This window comes from Myripristis murdjan, chromosome 8, assembly GCF_902150065.1.
Source record: "Myripristis murdjan chromosome 8, fMyrMur1.1, whole genome shotgun sequence".
NCBI lineage: Eukaryota > Metazoa > Chordata > Actinopteri > Holocentriformes > Holocentridae > Myripristis > Myripristis murdjan.
In genome coordinates, this window is record NC_043987.1 from 24,222,586 (window position 1) to 24,240,879 (window position 18,294).

General features: G+C 40.1%; 1 protein-coding gene across 2 annotated transcripts; it reads left to right on the top strand.

Annotated features, from left to right (window-relative positions):
* Positions 1-135: 135 nt before the first annotated feature.
* stat3 (signal transducer and activator of transcription 3 (acute-phase response factor)) lies at positions 136-17,747 on the top strand. 2 transcript variants are annotated; one of them, XM_030056972.1, is made up of 24 exons: positions 136-324; positions 4,005-4,154; positions 4,815-5,058; positions 5,212-5,304; positions 5,411-5,492; positions 5,620-5,720; positions 6,143-6,294; positions 7,501-7,659; positions 7,856-7,948; positions 8,110-8,169; positions 8,307-8,336; positions 9,813-9,906; positions 10,001-10,048; positions 10,273-10,356; positions 12,518-12,616; positions 12,765-12,900; positions 13,001-13,053; positions 13,146-13,240; positions 13,531-13,670; positions 13,964-14,185; positions 14,333-14,375; positions 14,969-15,028; positions 16,093-16,190; positions 16,324-17,747. In XM_030056972.1, the coding sequence occupies exons 2-24, from the start codon at positions 4,027-4,029 to the stop codon at positions 16,374-16,376; spliced, it is 2,367 nt and encodes a 788-aa protein (XP_029912832.1). In that variant the 5' UTR covers positions 136-324; positions 4,005-4,026; the 3' UTR covers positions 16,377-17,747. The 2 variants fall into 2 exon arrangements, with proteins under 2 accessions (XP_029912832.1, XP_029912833.1); XM_030056973.1 differs by lacking the exon at positions 14,969-15,028.
* Positions 17,748-18,294: the final 547 nt, after the last annotated feature.

Below are 18,294 nucleotides of genomic sequence, written 5' to 3' on the forward strand. Positions count from 1 at the left end.
GTCCCGCCTCCACTAGTCATATACTACTCTCCGATTGGCTGGAAGACAGTTCCGAGCTACTATTGGCTTCTTTAGGTGTCAATAAACAACTTACTGGAGTTTGTCTGGCTGGTCAGGCTGCAATGTAGGGGGAGGGTCAAAAAAGTGTGTGTGCGTTAGAGAAGTGGTCTCCGTGTTGGCAAGGGAAGAGGCACCGTTTCTTTCTGTTTGAGTCACCTCCCTCGGTTTGGTCTTTTTAACTACAGCGAAGTAGCCTAAAGCTGCTTTTCTGGGTGTTTTTTGTGGTATTGACGGTTTGACAAACTTTGCAGAGGAGCGAGCCAGGTAAGCCGTTGGAAAGTTGCGGTGTCCATATTTTCATTTTTTCTCACGATATTTCTACCAGAGTTCAGGCTTGGCTTTAACGTACCGTTATTAAGTCAAAGCAGACGATAGTAACGCAGTGTCACCTTAGTTTTGTTAGTGTACTGTTAATTAGAATTGCAGCAGGGTGTCAGAGTGTTTTTGTTTTTTGTTTTTTGTTTTTGTTTTTTGCTCAGACTGAGAGTCCCAACTCGACATCACAGTGTTGCATAAGTGTTAAATTTTTTATCGTGTGTCGTCGTCCAGAGATGGGCTGCTCTGGTTTGGCCGTGACAGCAGTGGTTGTGTGCTGAATGAGTTGTGTTCGCCTCATCTATTTGTGTTTTTCTATGTAGCGATTCAGATGTTATATCGCATTTTTTTTTTTTTTTAATCAGAAATCAAATAGAAATGAGATTGATCTTAGGCTTGTTCATGTCAAATCAAAATGCCTTCAAACGCAGTGAAAAATGTCCATGTTTTCTGTTTGCCTTCATTTGTCACGCCTATCTCCATCCCAGCTGCAGGCTACCATGTCTGACACCATGCACTTGGATTTCACTTTTTTTTTCTTTCTCCAGTTTTAATTCCTTGTTCAGTGGCAGATCCACTCCCAAATTGAGCTCAGATGTGGCTTCAGTCAAGGAATTCTGTATTTAAGGCTTTTTGTCTTCCTTGAAATCATCAAGTTAGTGTTAAAATGCTGATTTTAATCCAGCCAATGCTGTTGTGTAGTCACAGTGACATATTGTATTGTTTACTATACTCTTGGCCATGAGTGCCATGGTGGTATCATAAATGCACACAGTTTGGTGGGTTGTCGAGTCATGAAATAGATGACCTAAATACATACACAATGCCACCTTTCTCGCTTGTATGTGGCATTGATGAAAATAAATTTGGGATGGTAGTTGTTTGTCGTAGTTTACACAAGGAAATGGTTCCTGGAAAACCATTGCCATTAAATACAATTGAAAACTGGGTCAGTAGTGAATATGTGGCTTGCCTGGCAGGTTTACTGTCGGAGATCTGGTTCCAGCAGTCCTTCCCCTCTAACTTGACAGAGTTTCAACATCCTGGAGATTACAGAGACAAAGTCAGACAAAGATGTGATCTCAGGGAAACCCCCTACTTACACAAATTGAAAACTCCCACCTTAAACACTTAAAACCATATTTGTGAAGGTCAGCATCTATCTAAGGGTCTACCAAGGCTCGGATCTGTAATATATCACCTGGAGACAAATTGCGGAGCTGCTTAATTGAAAATAAATCGGATACAGACTTGTGGACAAACTTAATGCTTATTTTAGCTTCCTTCAAATTCCAAATGAGCTTTTCTCTTTCATATCTGCTGGTTGGTTGTCAGGATTAGTGTAGCATGAATGTTAATCACATAAAAAGAATAGAACGATATATAATAAGAATAATAGTCTATGTGTTAACAAAACAGTGCCATGCCACTTCTGTGACCATGCACAGCTGGGTTATTTGGCAGAGTGTCCCAACAAGTTGGTTCTAGGTGATGAGTTAAAGAGCGAGATTTGGCAGAGGACTTAGAAAGACATGATGAAGGTGGTGGAAATAGGTCTAACCTGGATTATCGGGCAAGGGTCACATTGCATAAGGAAGTTTTACAAGTGACAGTTTATGGGCCTGTTGGGCTCCATTTCTCTGATAACCTGCAGTATATCATACAATTAATACAGTATGCTACGTGGAGATACTGTTTGTAATTATTCTGGATCCACTGGTAACACTTTTGACAGACGTAACTCCAAGCCAAGCTAGAGTTGTCTCACAATAGGAGAATCATGTTATTCAGATGATGAAAACTGAAAGGAAAGTAGTCTACACAATGACTCAGTGACTGGTGTGATCCTCCTAAAAAGATTTCCCCAAGCAGAGAAGTAGTTCATGCTGTGGAGATGTACCTGTTTCATTTGTTGACGAAAGAGGAAGGAGGATCAGATGAAAACTTTGTCACGTTTATGAAAGGACTGTAATTATATGCCTAAAAAAAAAAAAAACCTCACCATGTGTGTGATGTCAGCGAGAAAAAAATTGTTGTGGCTAAATACTGGTGGCTGCATTGGTTCAGTGCCATAATGAGAAGTAATGCTGAAGCATGGTGTCTGTTTCCCAGTAACTTTCACATTTCTGGTTCTCCGAATTGGATTAATGAATTGGGGTGTACATACTAGAACAACACAAACTAGAACAAAACAGTGTTTTAGAGATGCCTGGTATCACTTTTGTCCCACGAATAAACAAAAAAACTCGGCTCAGCAGAGTCCGTCATGAAGTTTGAGCTTGGACTTATCATGTTCATTTGTGCATGTTTCAGTTTGTCTCTCAGTCAGTGACCAAGAGCTTAGGTGATAAATTTCGCTGCAATAGTCACTTTTTGCAACCCAGATGAAGTAACCAAGTAGGATGCGGTTAGCAAGTGACAGTGAGATTATGTTGTGTGTTTGTGTTCTCATTTTGTGTATATGTGTGTTGTGTTTGTTGGGGCTAAGATGCTCTGAGTATATATTTAATCAAACATATCATTTGATTATAGATTATTTAATGTATTTCATGAGTTTTCATTACCATTTTAATTCTGCTGCTGTGCTGTAGCTAATGATGATGTTGATGAGTATCTTTATTGATTTCCCTCCCATTTGCTTGCCTACCTGTTTTTTCTGAAACAGGAATCACCAAAACACCTAATAAAATGTGTATGGCCTGACTATTAAACAGAGAATTTCATCAATTACATAATTATGGATGATGAGACATGGACATGGCATAGAGATGTAGTGCAAATGCATGTAATGCATTTTTTTTTTTTTTACATTTCCAAAATATATGTAATAATAATACAATAATGAGAGATCCAAGAAATTAGTGTAAGGCATCTGGACTTTGACTTGAAATGATTTACTTAGACTGTCATTTAACATAAAAGCTTCTTTTTGTGGGGTTTGTTCTTATCATACAGTCTGTGTCCCTTTAGGGAACAGTGTAACCTGCTTTTGGTAAGATGAGAGGCCTGGCAAGTACTGCCATTTGGCAGTGATAGAAAACAGTTGTTTCTAAAAGCAGCTGTGTTACAGGCAAATGAGAGAATATTATGCAAGTATTACTATGCTCCTCAGAAAAATTAAAGATAAATCTTTTTTTTTTTTTTTTTTTTTTTTTACTTAGAAGACAGCTGTTTTCAGCAGTTTCCTCCTGATTCAAGTCCATACCTTCATTGATGACCAGGAAACAATAAAACATAGAGTGTGTTCTTCATTGTAGTGAATGGATCAGGGCTGGGACCTAGGGCAAAGAGCACTGACTCTTAACTGGTTGGCAAGGTGACAGCTATTCATATTGGTCTGTATTTCTTGTAGGAGGTGGTGTATTTCTTTGAACAGGAAATTACTGTGCTATATAAGAGGCCTCCTGAGGGCCTGATGTTATTCTATTCTCTTTTGTTTTTGAAGTTTCCTGTGAAAGCAGACAAAATCAGACAGTTGGCTTTTTGCAGTTTGTCTGTTAGTGTGATTTAGGATGTGTGGCACTGTGGTTTGTGATGACTGATTTGTACCTTCTCCAAGACAACCCATGCATGTTTTATCTACTTGCTATGTGTTATGACCTTTCTATGGCCTACCTCTGTATGTGTAGGGCTGAGGAGGAGTGGGTCAGGATGGCGCAGTGGAACCAGTTACAACAGCTGGAGACCAGGTATCTGGAGCAGCTCTACCACCTGTACAGCGACAGCTTCCCAATGGAGCTGCGACAGTTCCTCGCACCCTGGATTGAGAGCCAAGACTGGTTGGTATCATGAATTGAATTGTGAGGAATCCTCTTCTAACTACTGACAGTGCACTTTGTTTTACCTCTTCATTAAAATTCTTGTTTTTCACTATCCTCAGCTTCCATCTAGCTTAACAAAGATACACTGTGCATATATCATTCGATAACAGTAGACTTTCTGGCAGTGAGACACGGGCTTAGCTGATAGTTTTTCAGTCAGTCATACGTCTCTTTTGCCTTCTTCCCTATAGCACTTCTTCCTCGTGACACCATTATTTGGATTCTAAAACTTGAACATCTTAGCTTTGAATGATGAGGCAGTCATCAGAAATCTTCAGGTTTGACAGCCAAATTAAAATAAACCAGGAAAATATTTAATTTTAAGCATTCTTTATTACATAGTCAGTTCTTTTGCTTGCATTTATTTCACTTCAGGCATGCTCTACCAGCATGATGGGAAGAGATGAAGGCACTGCCAAGTAGGAATAAACAGAAGAGGGTAAAAATCCAGTGATAGGTTATAATTAAAAAAAAAAAAAGTCTTCTGGGCTGCGTTTAAAGCTACAATGTTGATTGACTTTAACTTGTGTGAATGTGGGAAATGAAGTAGAAATGAATCCTGAATCACCATCTCAAGTCAAAGTAATATTATAGTTACTGTTTCTCTTCCTTTGCTAGGGCTTATGCTGCCAATAAGGAGTCCCATGCCACACTGGTGTTCCACAACCTCTTGGGGGAGATAGACCAGCAGTACAGCCGGTTTTTGCAGGAGAATAATGTACTCTACCAGCACAACCTGCGCAGAATCAAGCAGCATCTGCAGAGCAAGTATTTGGAGAAGCCCATGGATATCGCCCGCATTGTGGCCCGCTGTCTCTGGGAGGAGCAGAGGCTGCTGCAGACCGCCACTACTGCTGCTCAGGTAGGGAACGCTGCGCCACCTGATCTGTAGACTTCAAATCTAATCAGAGACCCTCAGTCTGCACATTTGATATGGTTTCTTTCAAAACCAGCCCAGATAATGTTTAATCAGTACTAATAATCTACTAATAGCACATTCGTCATTCCCCTGCAGGATGGCCAAGCAGCCCATCCCACCGGGACGGTAGTGACAGAGAAGCAGCAGATCCTGGAGCACAATCTGCAAGACATCAGGAAGAGGGTGCAGGTGACTGTCCCTGACACTGTCACAAAATAAATATGTAATGTCAAAGAATAATAAATGTGTGTATCTTGATGTCAACACATGTAAAGCATCACCTGTTTTTCTCCAGGATATGGAACAGAAGATGAAAATGCTTGAGAACCTACAGGATGACTTTGATTTTAATTACAAGACGCTGAAAAGTCAAGGAGGTATAGTTAAATTATCTCTGGAAAATATTTTAACCTTGTTTGTGCTCACACACAAATTCATAAAAGGCTTTTTTTGACTAGTTTAAATGCACCCGGTTTGATGGACCTGTGCTCCCTATTTGTGCAGAGTTGTCCCAGGACTTGAATGGGAATAGCCAGGCAACTGCTACCAGACAGAAGATGGCTCAACTGGAACAGATGCTGAGTGCCCTGGACCAGCTCAGAAGGGTGGGTCTCTACTTCTCTCCATATTGTGAATCACGTCAAAAAGATGAGTGGAAAGAGCTCTAACGAACAGAAAACAAAGGACTCAACCATTACTTGAAACTTAAAAAAAAAATGAACCCTCATTGGCCAAAGTAGTGATTTTAGAGAGAAATCAACAGAATTTTATTTTGGTTTCAGAGGATGGTAAATGGTAAAATCATCCAGTGGAGAAGGATGAAGGACTGAAAGGATAGTAAAATACAGAAATAAATAGATAAATTGAGCGTGACAGATGCTCAAACATCTGACATCAGTAAGTCAATATCATAAACAATCTGCTGTATTGCTTTACGGCACAAAAGGAAGGGGATTGTGCAGGAGAGGGACTGACAAAACTGATAATGACCATTGTTTACTCACAGCGTGATGTTTGTCTCTTTTAGCAAATTGTTACAGAGATGGGAGGCCTGCTGACTGCCATGGACTTTGTTCAGAAGAATCTGACAGACGAGGAGCTGGCTGACTGGAAGCGAAGGCAGCAGATTGCCTGCATTGGAGGACCACCCAACATCTGCTTGGACCGCCTGGAGACATGGTAACCCAGAGCTCTCGCAGTGGAAAAACAAACTTCTTTAAGCTCGCTCAGTTGATTTTATGTAATTATACACCCAGATTGTAGTTTCCATAGTTAATAATTGAAGGATATTGGCCCATTAGCAATATTGAAACCTGCTATTTAAAATGTTCACTGTGGCTGAAAATGTGTTGATAAAAGCTGCCAGAACTGCAGTAAAATAAATTTGCTGCTCAAATTATCAAGACTCACAACAATAATAATAATAATTGTGATCACAATGTCGAGCAAAAAATCATGATTATTTTAATTATCTGAATTATACAGTGCTACTATTCCTTCTCGTAATCCACATTCATAGAGAGCGATATCAACCAAAAGCTGTTTTTTTTTACTATAAAACTTGGTTTCAGGCCGGACGCATACACACCACAAAGTGTAAATTCACGCTCACGTGGGAGCTTGGCTGTTCACATTACAGCCAGTTACACATGAATCTCTCTTGTTTTCTTTCTCTCTTGCTTTCTCTTTCCCTCTCTCTATTCCTCCTCCATCTCTCTCTCGGTTGAAACGTAACTGTCAAATGTGTGGAATAAGTATTTTATTCAGTGGTTCAGTCTGTATGGTTCTCATAGATTGAGTTATAAGCATGAATTCAGTTCTTGTGGCTCTAGATAAGATACTGTTTGCCTCTCACAGAAAGCAATGTGTTTTCTTTGGAGGTGGAAGTAATTGTAAGTAACTGGATGCAGACTATATTTTCTTATGTGTTCTGTTGACTGTTCAGAAGCAGCAGTGATTCTGTTTCTAACAAATGTACTGGACGGGGAGAGATTGAAATTTCATCAAAATGTTGCAGTCAGTCAGAGGAAATGAAACTTCAGGAGAATAGCTTATTCAACCATCTACTGGGTATTTTCAGTGTTTTCCTGTGAAATTCTCTTGTGGCGTGCAGAAAAAAATGGCTAGATGCCGAAACTGGTGCTTCAGATCATCAGCTGCCCATGCACTGCGATATGTGTGGTCCAGGCAGTCCTATTTGTTCACATTGGCGCCAAAATGAAGTGGGCTGCACTTTGTGGTACTTCCACATCCATTCTTAGCCAACAGTAATCTTCTAAACATTCCCAACGCCATTGTAATCAGTCAGAGCCATCTAGAGGTTAATGATTCATTCATACCTCTTCCAAGATGTCAGACCCAAGCTGAATATACCTTCCTCACCAGGATCACATCCTTGGCTGAGTCCCAGCTTCAGATTCGTCAGCAGATCAAGAAGCTGGAGGAGCTGCAGCAGAAAGTGTCCTACAAAGGAGACCCGATCATCCAGCACCGGCCCGCCCTGGAGGAGAAAATTGTGGACTTATTCAGAAACCTCATGAAGAGGTATGTGATAAGCCAAACACATTTTCAGTAATGGCTCAACAGCACAAATTCCTAGATAAGGCCCTCCATCACATTAAATATTCATCTTACATTTTTGTGTGATGTTCACATCGGGTTTTACAAATCCATGTGGTTGGGGTAGTTGCCATATTTTCTGGTAAATCCTCTCTGAAATACAACCCTCTCTGTGTTCCAGTGCTTTTGTGGTTGAAAGACAACCTTGTATGCCCATGCATCCAGACAGACCACTGGTCATCAAAACAGGAGTACAGTTCACAAACAAAGTCAGGTAAGATGATGGCTTTGTAACCACTTTAAGTAGCAGCAATTAATGCATAATTACATACCTATCTTTGGCAACTTGATAGGCGATTCATATGAGCAGCAGTGGCAAAAATTGTCTAGTGATACCTTTGATTTAGAGTGTTGCATTTTGCTTTACTTTTTCAGGTTACTGGTCAAGTTTCCTGAACTCAATTATCAGCTGAAGATCAAAGTTTGTATTGACAAGTGAGTTTTTCTCAAGTTTCTAACACTTCATATGAAAAGTCTTTGTCAGTCAGAGTCATGCACATGGCTTAAGACCTTGCATGCTGTGCCTCCAGAGAAAGCTCCACCTCACTGATTTTAAACTATTTATCTTTCAGGGAATCTGGAGATGTGGCTGCTATTCGAGGGTAAGATATTCAGATTTTTATTTCATTTCATTTCATTTCATTTATTTATTTTTGTTCAGTATTTCAAGTCTGAGTCTTCACTAGGACTGCACCGATCAATTAGCCTGAGATCAGACCCGGCCAGTTTGAAGCCAGTTTGGTCAGCCTGTGACTGGAAGGCCAGTCTGACTATCAAGCTGATTGTATTAGCCGATCTCAGGTGCCAGTTTTGCGAGATAGGTAAGGTGATTGAGGCTCCACAGTTGAAAAATGTGCGGGTTGGAAACCATTTGAATTTGAACAATGTTGAACAGTTCTAATAGTGTTTTAACAGTTTAACATTTCAAACAGTGTGAACCAGTGTCTAAAAAGTGTGGCTGGTTTGGTTTACAACCACCAACACTGGGCTAACTTGTGCTGGCGTGTGGTATGTGGGATTTCTATAAAGTGTATAAAGAAAATTCAAAGCTGTTGGTGAAACATGCAAAGAAAAAGCAGCTTGTGCAGGAAGTACAATGGGGAAAAAAGTCAGTAGAGAATAGGGATTAGGTTTGTAAGGGGCTCTGAGATGGAACAGAGACTCAGGCCTCACTGAGCTGAACCTTTACCCACACTGCTGTCGGCTCTTCATTATTGTTACAGGTTGTATTGAGTTACATTATGAGGCGTTCAAGTTCTGTTCAGTAAAAATGAGTATTGGCTGAAGATACATTAGTATATGTTGAGCTGTAATACTGTAAAATTTAGTTTTCTTTTGAAAAACCACATTAAATACAGTTGTTTGAAAGAGAAATTTGTTGATGTTTTCACAGCAATATAAAATAGATATTAGAGAGGTAATTATCACCTGTTTTTCTCTCTAACACAAATTCTAACTAATAGCTTATAGTACATTATTAACAGTACAGTGAGGATTTTTCTAATTGAAGCAAATATGAAGCAGAATATGATAATTTACTTGAGAACTGTTATTATATTATTCATTTTTAATGAATGTGTTAGTTATGATTTATTCACTGGTCACTGCCCCGCTATCATAAAATCCCTTTTTAATATTGCTTTCAGACCATTGTATTTTTCACAGCAAATAACATATGTTTAGGCATATTACCAACAATACTGAGCTCATGGAAAGCCAGTGTCTGGCTTTTCCATGTCTCCATCCTCAAAACTGGCTTTTCTTGTTTTCTGCACTTTGTGTAATACTGACACAGCCTAGTTATTATCAGCCACCAAAGAGCTTCAGGTAACCCAATAATGTAGCTAAAACCTCTAGTCACATTTGAATATATGTCTTATTTTGGCTGAACATAATATGAAACTACATTAAACTAAAAGAAATTGGAATCAGCCAGGAATAGTATGGGCAGGTCAGGCCTAAAGAAAAATCAGTAATCGGAATCGAAAAATGCAGTCGGTGCATCCCAAGGCTTTACATGGTGTTGGAGAAGAAGAGGTCAGTAACTCTCACCTTCTGCTGTCCTTTGATTTCCTTAGGTCTCGAAAGTTCAACATCCTGGGCACCAACACAAAAGTTATGAATATGGAAGAATCAAACAATGGCAGCCTGTCAGCGGAGTTTAAACACTTGGTGAGTTATAGAGGACAAACACTTAACCTGTTAACAATGATGAAGTTGCCTGATAAAATCCTGCTGATGATTGCTGACTTCCTGCTTCTTACAGACCCTGAGAGAGCAGAGATGTGGAAATGGCGGCCGGACCAACAGTGATGTGAGCACTTCTCTTAACACTTGTAATGGTGTAATGGCATGCGGTTTTTGTTGTTGTTGTTGTTGTTGTTGTTGTTGTTGTTGTTTTTAAGTGATACATCCTGTGTGTGAGGTCGATAAGTATTGCAGGTTTAACTTATGCAAATGCACTCTGATGGACATGAGCAACACATGAAATATAGCTTGTACTGAGCAGTAGAGGTCTGACTGAACTCTCTTCTCCAGGCCTCTTTGATCGTCACAGAGGAGCTGCACCTTATCACCTTTGAGACAGAGGTCTATCACCAAGGCCTGAAGATCGATCTGGAGGTGAGCATCAGCTCTCAGTGTCATGAACTGGGAGACGTGTCTGTGTTTCTAGAGAAATGAGTCTGCATGGATGCATAGCATATATATGAACTCAGTTCCTTATTTATGTTCCTCATTTACACAGTGACCTGTCCTCAGCTACCCCCGTGTCAGTGTCACAACCTATAGTTGTGAAAATGAAAGTGAGTCCACTCACTCAGACCTGCCAACCTGTATGCATTTTGCGGTCCTTTGTTGAAAATACGCAGGTGTGAAATGCTCGCTTAAAGTTTGCAAATTGATAATTCAACCAGCTTGTTCCGGGTAGTTTTAGAGCTGTCATTGTTTTGCACCAGACTAGTAGGCGTAGGCTGTATTAAACGTGGGGCGTTTTCTTACAGCTCACCAGTCATGACCTGGTAGTGACATGAGTCAATCAGACAGTTGTCACGGCACCGGGTGACAAGAAGACACAGGAATAGTGCCTAACTCGCATCTGTTCAAGTATTCAAACAGAACGCTGCATTGCCAAGATAAAATGGAAAGTGGGGGTGTAATAATCAAGCACAAAAAAATTACAAATGTGACAGTAACATACGTGATGCTAAACTTTGTAGCCATAGCTAGGCATAAGCTTTATTAGGGTTGTCGATACTGGGAGATGCACCCGCAAGGCATGCACACCATGGATGTCTGACAAATGCGTACTTAGCCGTGAATCACACACTGACTCTGTTGGAGTTTGTTGAGTCCCACAGATTAAAATCTGGCCATAACGTCCAAAAATGTAACCAAAAGACATTTTAAATTTTATCAAAATAAATAACATTTCCAAAAAAACCCTCTATAAAACTCGACATTCATTTTTAATGAGTGTATTAGTTATGATTTATTCACTGGTCACTGCCCCGCTATCATAAAATCCCTTTTCAATATTGTCATTGCTTTCAGATCATTGTATTTTTCACAGCAAATAACATATGTTTAGGCATATTACCAACAATACTGAGCTCATGGAAAGCCAGTGTCTGACTTTTCCATGTCTCCAACCTCAAAACTGCCTTTTCACGTTTTCTGCACTTTGTGTAATACTGACACAGCCTAGTTATTATCAGCCACCAAAGAGCTTCAGGTAACCCAATAATGTAGCTAAAACCTCTGCTCACAATTGAATATATGTCTTATTTTGGCTGAACATAATATGAAACTATTTCTGGGCTTTCTAGATTTTGAATACTATGTTCCCTATTTTGAGTAAGAACTCTTTTTATTTAACTAATATACATATCATACTATTTTGCAGTGTAAGTGACCTCAAAAACCAGGTTAAATTATGCAGCTTTGACTTGCCCTTCAGTCGTAAAAGCTAGATTTCTAAATAAAGGCTTGTGGTTGTGTGTGTCTTGTAGACTGTGAATACTAAGTGGAGGTGGAGGAACATTTAAAAATGATGGCTGCCATAGCCTCAGTACCTCAAATTAACTAAATCTGTTGATTAACTTTTAGTAATACAGTGGTATAATACAGTGGTATACAGGGAAATGACTGCATGCAAAGCTACAGTGGGCCATATATTTTGAACCATGCGTTAAATGATGGTGATACTTTTCACAAGGTTGGCAGGTCTGCTCACTGTATATTACTTCCAACAACAAAAATGTTCATTAACCTTATGCAGGCAGTGTTTCAAGGTCTTTGATCGAAAAGAGTGTGTAACATTTTGTTTACTGGGAGCCATGTGCAGCGTTCAGACTGTACATTAGGTTAGTTTCTCGATGTGCGCTCACTACACACACACACACACACACACACACACACACACATACACACACACACTACAGCCTCACCCTCTGTCATGAAAAAAGACCTTGTCTGAAAACAAAATACAGCACATTTGTACTGGCGCCACCATTACCACTTTACCACTTTAGTAAATACACATTAGCCAAGATTATTTACATGATGTTGACACAGGAAATAAAAAAAGAAAATGATAGTCATGCATAATTATGTCTGCATTTTGGTGTACCAATTTGGCACAACAGCAAAGAGAAACTGCTCCTGTTAGAGTTTAATCTTCTATAATCAGCCTCACTTAGACAGGAGGAATTGCTCCAGAAGTCCTTTTAGGAGGATAAACAGTCAAATGGACCTGACACTATTTTTGTCTCTTGTTGTGTAGACTCACTCCCTGCCAGTGGTTGTCATTTCTAACATCTGCCAGATGCCCAATGCCTGGGCCTCCATCCTGTGGTACAACATGCTCACCAACCACCCCAAGGTAAAATAGCACCCTCTGCTGGAATGTAGCTGAACAGCTCAGCTGCTTAAATTTCAGTGAATGGAATTTAAAGTATTTTAGTTTCACCTGCATTTGCAATGGAAAATAAACTGTTTTGTTACATTTTGACCCGTCTCTCTGCACACAGAATGTGAACTTCTTCACCAAGCCTCCAGTGGGGACTTGGGATCAAGTGGCTGAGGTGCTAAGCTGGCAGTTCTCCTCCACCACCAAGAGAGGCCTGACCATTGAGCAGCTTACCACGCTAGCTGAGAAATTACTAGGTGAGATGACATGCCTGGAAAAGTCTCCACAAACGCTCAAGACTTACAGTCACTTGTTGCATCGTATGTTGTGATATTAATTCTTGGTTTGTTCTTCCAGGGCCATGTGTCAACTACTCTGGCTGTCAGATCACCTGGGCCAAGTTCTGTAAGGTAAATCATCCCCTGATCACTAATGGTGCAATCTGCCGTCCTGTCTTTGTGTTTCCTCAGGTTGAGCTAAATTTTACTTTCCTCTTTCCTAGGAAAACATGGCTGGCAAGGGTTTCTCTTTCTGGGTGTGGCTGGACAACATTATTGACCTGGTGAAAAAGTATATCCTGGCACTGTGGAATGAAGGGTAAGAATTCATGCTGTGTTTACTGTCCAGCTCTTGACTTGAACACCATTGTGGCCAGTCCCCTCCGACCCAGTTGATTACTGGAATGGTCGCTGGCCGCCTTCCATATTGGAGAGGGTTCATGACATGGAGTTCATATTATCTACTGTTGCCATCTTGTGGTATTGAACCTTGATACATGTAGAGGCTTGCTAATCCTGGCAGGATTTCTGTGTAGCACCTGAAAGCTAAGAGATTGCCTATGATTAAAAAATATATCAATATATATTTTTTCTGATATCTTTCCACAGGTACATCATGGGTTTCATCAGTAAGGAGAGGGAGAGGGCCATCCTGAGTCCAAAGCCTCCAGGCACCTTTCTGCTGCGCTTCAGTGAGAGCAGCAAGGAGGGGGGTATTACTTTCACTTGGGTGGAGAAGGACATCAACGGTGAGGAAATCAAGAGGATTTTTTAGTGAGAAGTGTGCTGGTGCTACTAAATCAGTTTTTTTTGCTAAAAAAAAATCCACACGTTAAAAAGTGATTTCATCTCGTACAACAGCAGCTCCCAAGAATGCAGTGAAAAATTCTTGTTTTTTAATCAATAAAGAAGAACATCCATAAATTGAAGAAGCAGTTGCTGTTCTCTCATTGTGTGTCATCATGTTTCATTGCCTCTTTTGCACCGTTTTCAGTGTGGGATTTTTTGCCGTTGTGATACATGGCTTTCATGCGTGTTGCAGGAAAGACCCAGATCCAATCTGTGGAGCCTTACACTAAACAGCAGCTCAACAGCATGTCCTTTGCTGAGATCATCATGGGCTACAAGATTATGGATGCCACCAACATCCTGGTGTCACCACTCGTCTACCTCTTCCCTGAAATCCCGAAGGAGGAAGCCTTTGGGAAGTACTGCAGGCCGGAAGCCGCCCCGGAGCCTGAGATAGGAGGAGACCCCATGAGCAGTAAGCCATTGCTTCATACGCCTAAGAAGTGTTTGCCATTTAGAAGAATAATACACAGTACATGTTAATTCTTGATTGTGCAATTTGTACAACAAGTTATAATTTTTTACTCAGAACTTAACAGCATTTTTTTTTTATTTCCAACAGCTATTCAGCCCTACTTGAAGACCAAGTTCATCTGTGTTACCCCGTAAGTATTTGTTTCTCCTCCCTTATCTTTAACCATCCATTCACTGGAAGGACATCTCATGCCACCCAGTGACCTCCACATATGAATTCTTATTACTGTGTTGCAAGGACCCTGCCCGTTTTTCTTAGTCAGACAAAAGATTCTTAGTGCTAGTTCTGTACGCTACTTCTTGTTTGTGCGTTTTTTTGTTGTTGTTTTTTTTTTTTTTTTTTTTTTGAAAGGTAAATGTTAACAGAGGAAGAACCAAACTCTTTTCCTTCTTACTATGAGTCAGCATTTTCTGTGGAGGAACCATGTTTAGAGGAAGCATGTAAATTGCAGTGACCACATACATGAATCTGCACATATTACATGCTTACAAAATACATTCGCATGAGTTGTTGGATGAGATATGCCAAAAACTAAATGATAAAGGGAATGGGAAAACCGTTGTGGTCCTGCTACAGGTGACTGTGAGGTCTTCCAAGATCAGCGGGGGTTTTATTCCCACGTCCCATTAGCCATGAGTGGTTTGGATGATAGTGGTGGTGGGTTGAATGGCGCAGTGGTGCGTTGCCAGATTTGCTCAGTGAGATCCTGACCTGTCTCCGTAGGTGCCCCTCCGTGTTCATGGACTTTCCGGACTGTGAGCTGCTTGGGAACACATTCCCAGGGTAGGCGCTGGGGGAGCTGGCATGTAGGGCTGTGTGTGCATCTTCTCACTTTGTCTGTGTGTTTGATGGGTGGGTGGAAAGGATATTAGTGCAGTTTCCCCACAACAAGCTAATTCCCGTTTTTATGTTCAACTCACAGCCTCATTGCCTGACTCTAATACTAGAGCAACTCCCTGCCATTCCATCCCACTTTTCATTTAGTTGGTCACCTTGTCTTTCCCAGTCACTTGCCTTGTCATAGTTCATCAACCAAATCCTTTTTTACGGATTAAACAGTCCAGAATGTTTTTGGCAACAGATTTTAATGTGGAACAATTACAATTCATTCTGATTTTATGAGATCTTAAATAAGTGGAGAGACATGCAAAAGCTGCAGCATTTTGAAAACATTTTAGATACACATTGTATAGTATATCGTAAATGAATTATAGTAGAGAAGACTCAATAACTGTACTGTGGTCTGTTCGATCCACTTAAGCGCTGTGCTAACCCACCAGTGTTGCTGACAGTAGAGCAGCTGCTGTCATTAACAGTCTGATGTTAAACACACCAGCTCTTTGTGTCAGCCTAAATATTGTACTTTGTAACGTACGTTGGCATCTCTGTCTCAACATTTAATGGCATTTCTCCACAGTTCCATCATTATCATTGCTCACATTCACAGCTGACTTGCACGCTGATACAAGGGCTGGATTATCTTTCAAAGTATGATGAGACTCATGGAGTAACCTTTCCACTAATCCAGTCTCACAGTGTTCATAAAATGAAGCCGAAACGGTCGCAGCCCTTTTAGTTGTGATAAAGCTGTAGTCTGTGTGATGAAGGCGGTCGCTGACGAGCATGAGATGGTAGTCGGCTGCTGGCTTATCGCTTGTTGGTAAAAAAAAAAAAAAGGGACAACGGAGACTTGATGGCAGACTGGCAGACGTCTGCCAGTGTATGCACTGACTCGGACAGCATGGCTGCTGGAGTCCATGTGGGAATGCGTGTATGGCCATCGGTGTGTATTCCCATTTTTTAGTTGTAATGTGTGCTTTGTCCTCTTTTTTTGTATGTTTTCACAGCACAAACTCTGGAAACACCAGTGATCTGTTCCCCATGTCGCCTCGCACACTGGACTCCCTGATGCACAATGAGGCTGAAGCCAATCCTGGACATATGGGTTAGTCGTTTACACACACACACACACACACACACACACACACACACACACACACACACACACACACACACACACACTGTCTACTGCAGAGGTAGACTTAATATTAATGCCTGTATTTGGATTTGTTCTGCAGATTCACTCACTTTGGACATGGAGTTGAGCTCTGATGTGGCATCGCCTATGTGAACAGACTTTTATTGTATTTTATTTTATTTGCATGCTCCTTTTTTCCCCTAAATATCTCCCATGGGACTCTATTCTGTGTTGTGACAGAGATTGTATTGGACGTTTCACTCTGCCTCTGCACACTGTCTGTACAGTTAGTCGTCTTGGTCCTGTGTATGTGTTAGCAGTTTATTTCTCACAATACTGAATTAAAGAATTTTAATCTTTTTTTTTTTTTTTTTTTTTTTTAAATACATTGCCACTTATTTTAAAGTTTGACAGTCTACCAGAAGCTTATTGTGTGTGTAAACTGTTGATTGATACTGACATGCTGTATTTTGAGCAGCATCCCACGTGTATGCAGTACTTCACCACCCATGTGGATGTTTTTTCTTTTTTTAAATGAAAAAAGGACCTTGAAATATAAAAAATTTATTTTTTGAGACTGTTTGTGTTTTCCTGCCACATATTCAAATGTAGATTTGAATTCATGTATTAACTTTTCTGTGCTTTTCTTTGTGAAAGAAAATGTAAAGAGAATTGTGTATAAGCTAATTTTGACTGCTATCTTTTTTTCTTTCTTCCATTTATAAACATTTATAGGCTTTTTCAGTGTATTTTGTCTTTTTCCATCATTGTTTTAATCCCTGCCAAAAGTGATACCGTCGGTAATCCACAATGCCCTGGCTTGCTGTTTGAATAATGTGTTTCTTTATAGTCATCATCACAAAATACTGGACATTGAAGCTGATCCAGAGCCACATGATGTGAGAAACCTGAATCGATAAGATTAGACTGAATTGACAAGGAATTTCAGTCAACCTTAAAGATTTTTTTTTCTTATGTGTGTCAGTGTCGTGTCGTGAATTAACGTGACATTTTCTCCTATATCCATATTATAGCCCCATTACAGCAAATCTGGTAATGTGGTGCTAAGCAAACAGTTGTTTTTGTTTGAGGTTGTCATCCCCTTCCTCATGAAAGACGGTGTGATAATGTGAATTGCACTTGCCATTGAAATTTGCAATTGAATGTTTTTGTAGTGTCTGAATTGACCCGATCTGTTATGTAATACAAATTATTCGCTTCATGAATGATGTATTTTTGGCTAAACCTCTGTGTTATTTAAACTAAATAAGCATAGGTGTTGAACAGTGATGGTTCACTCTGACAAAATAAGAGTGCGTGCAGCAATACGTTTTGGATTGGACGTTAGTTTTTAGCTCGACTTGAATTTGATCACATCGCACCGTGCAGGCCACACATCAGCACGAATCTTCATGAAATGCTATTCTGCAACTTCACTGTGTGTCATGATATCTGTAATATATGCTGTAACTATTCATGATTTGAAATAAGGTAATAAACGAGTTAGCACTAAAATCAGTCGAACGATGTCTTGGTCTCTAATGTTTGACTTTGGGAGTAAAAGATACAAAAACATGCCACATTTGTACAGGAAGATCACCAACAATAATGACTTTGAATTGTGTGTTTGTCGCTGAAATGCTTAAAATTCATTGACATTTGAATTGTTTTACAAGGTCTGCCTTTTAATATTATGGCCATGACCTGCAGATGAAAAAGAACAAGTCATCAGTACTCTGCCAATAGCTGATAAATCATTTGAATTTGAGTTTAAACCAGTTGTGTGAGAATATAAATATGCGTATTATTTCCATGTGGAGTTACAGACAGATGTGTGAATAATTGCTGGACTTGCAAATTATCATTGAAACGCGAAACTGATCAGGAACACATTGATCTGACAATAGCTTATTGATCCAGTCCCAGTATCCGTCCTGTCACTCACAGCGGTGAGAGGCGCAAACAACATTCAAGATGCCGGGGGAAAATGAAGCTGAAAAAGACTTCCTGGTAGAGTCAATTTTCTAGCGCAGACTGCAGCTGACCTGTGATTGCTGGAAAGTACACTTCC

Bases quoted from the DNA above. Each gene is read 5' to 3' on its own strand.
- stat3 (XM_030056972.1), top strand. From the start codon at position 4,027: ATGGCGCAGTGGAACCAGTTACAACAGCTGGAGACCAGGTATCTGGAG. The intron at 5,493-5,619 runs GTATAGTTAAAT...CTATTTGTGCAG, and splicing joins GACGCTGAAAAGTCAAGGAG to AGTTGTCCCAGGACTTGAAT. The intron at 12,901-13,000 runs GTGAGATGACAT...TTGTTCTTCCAG, and splicing joins GCTAGCTGAGAAATTACTAG to GGCCATGTGTCAACTACTCT.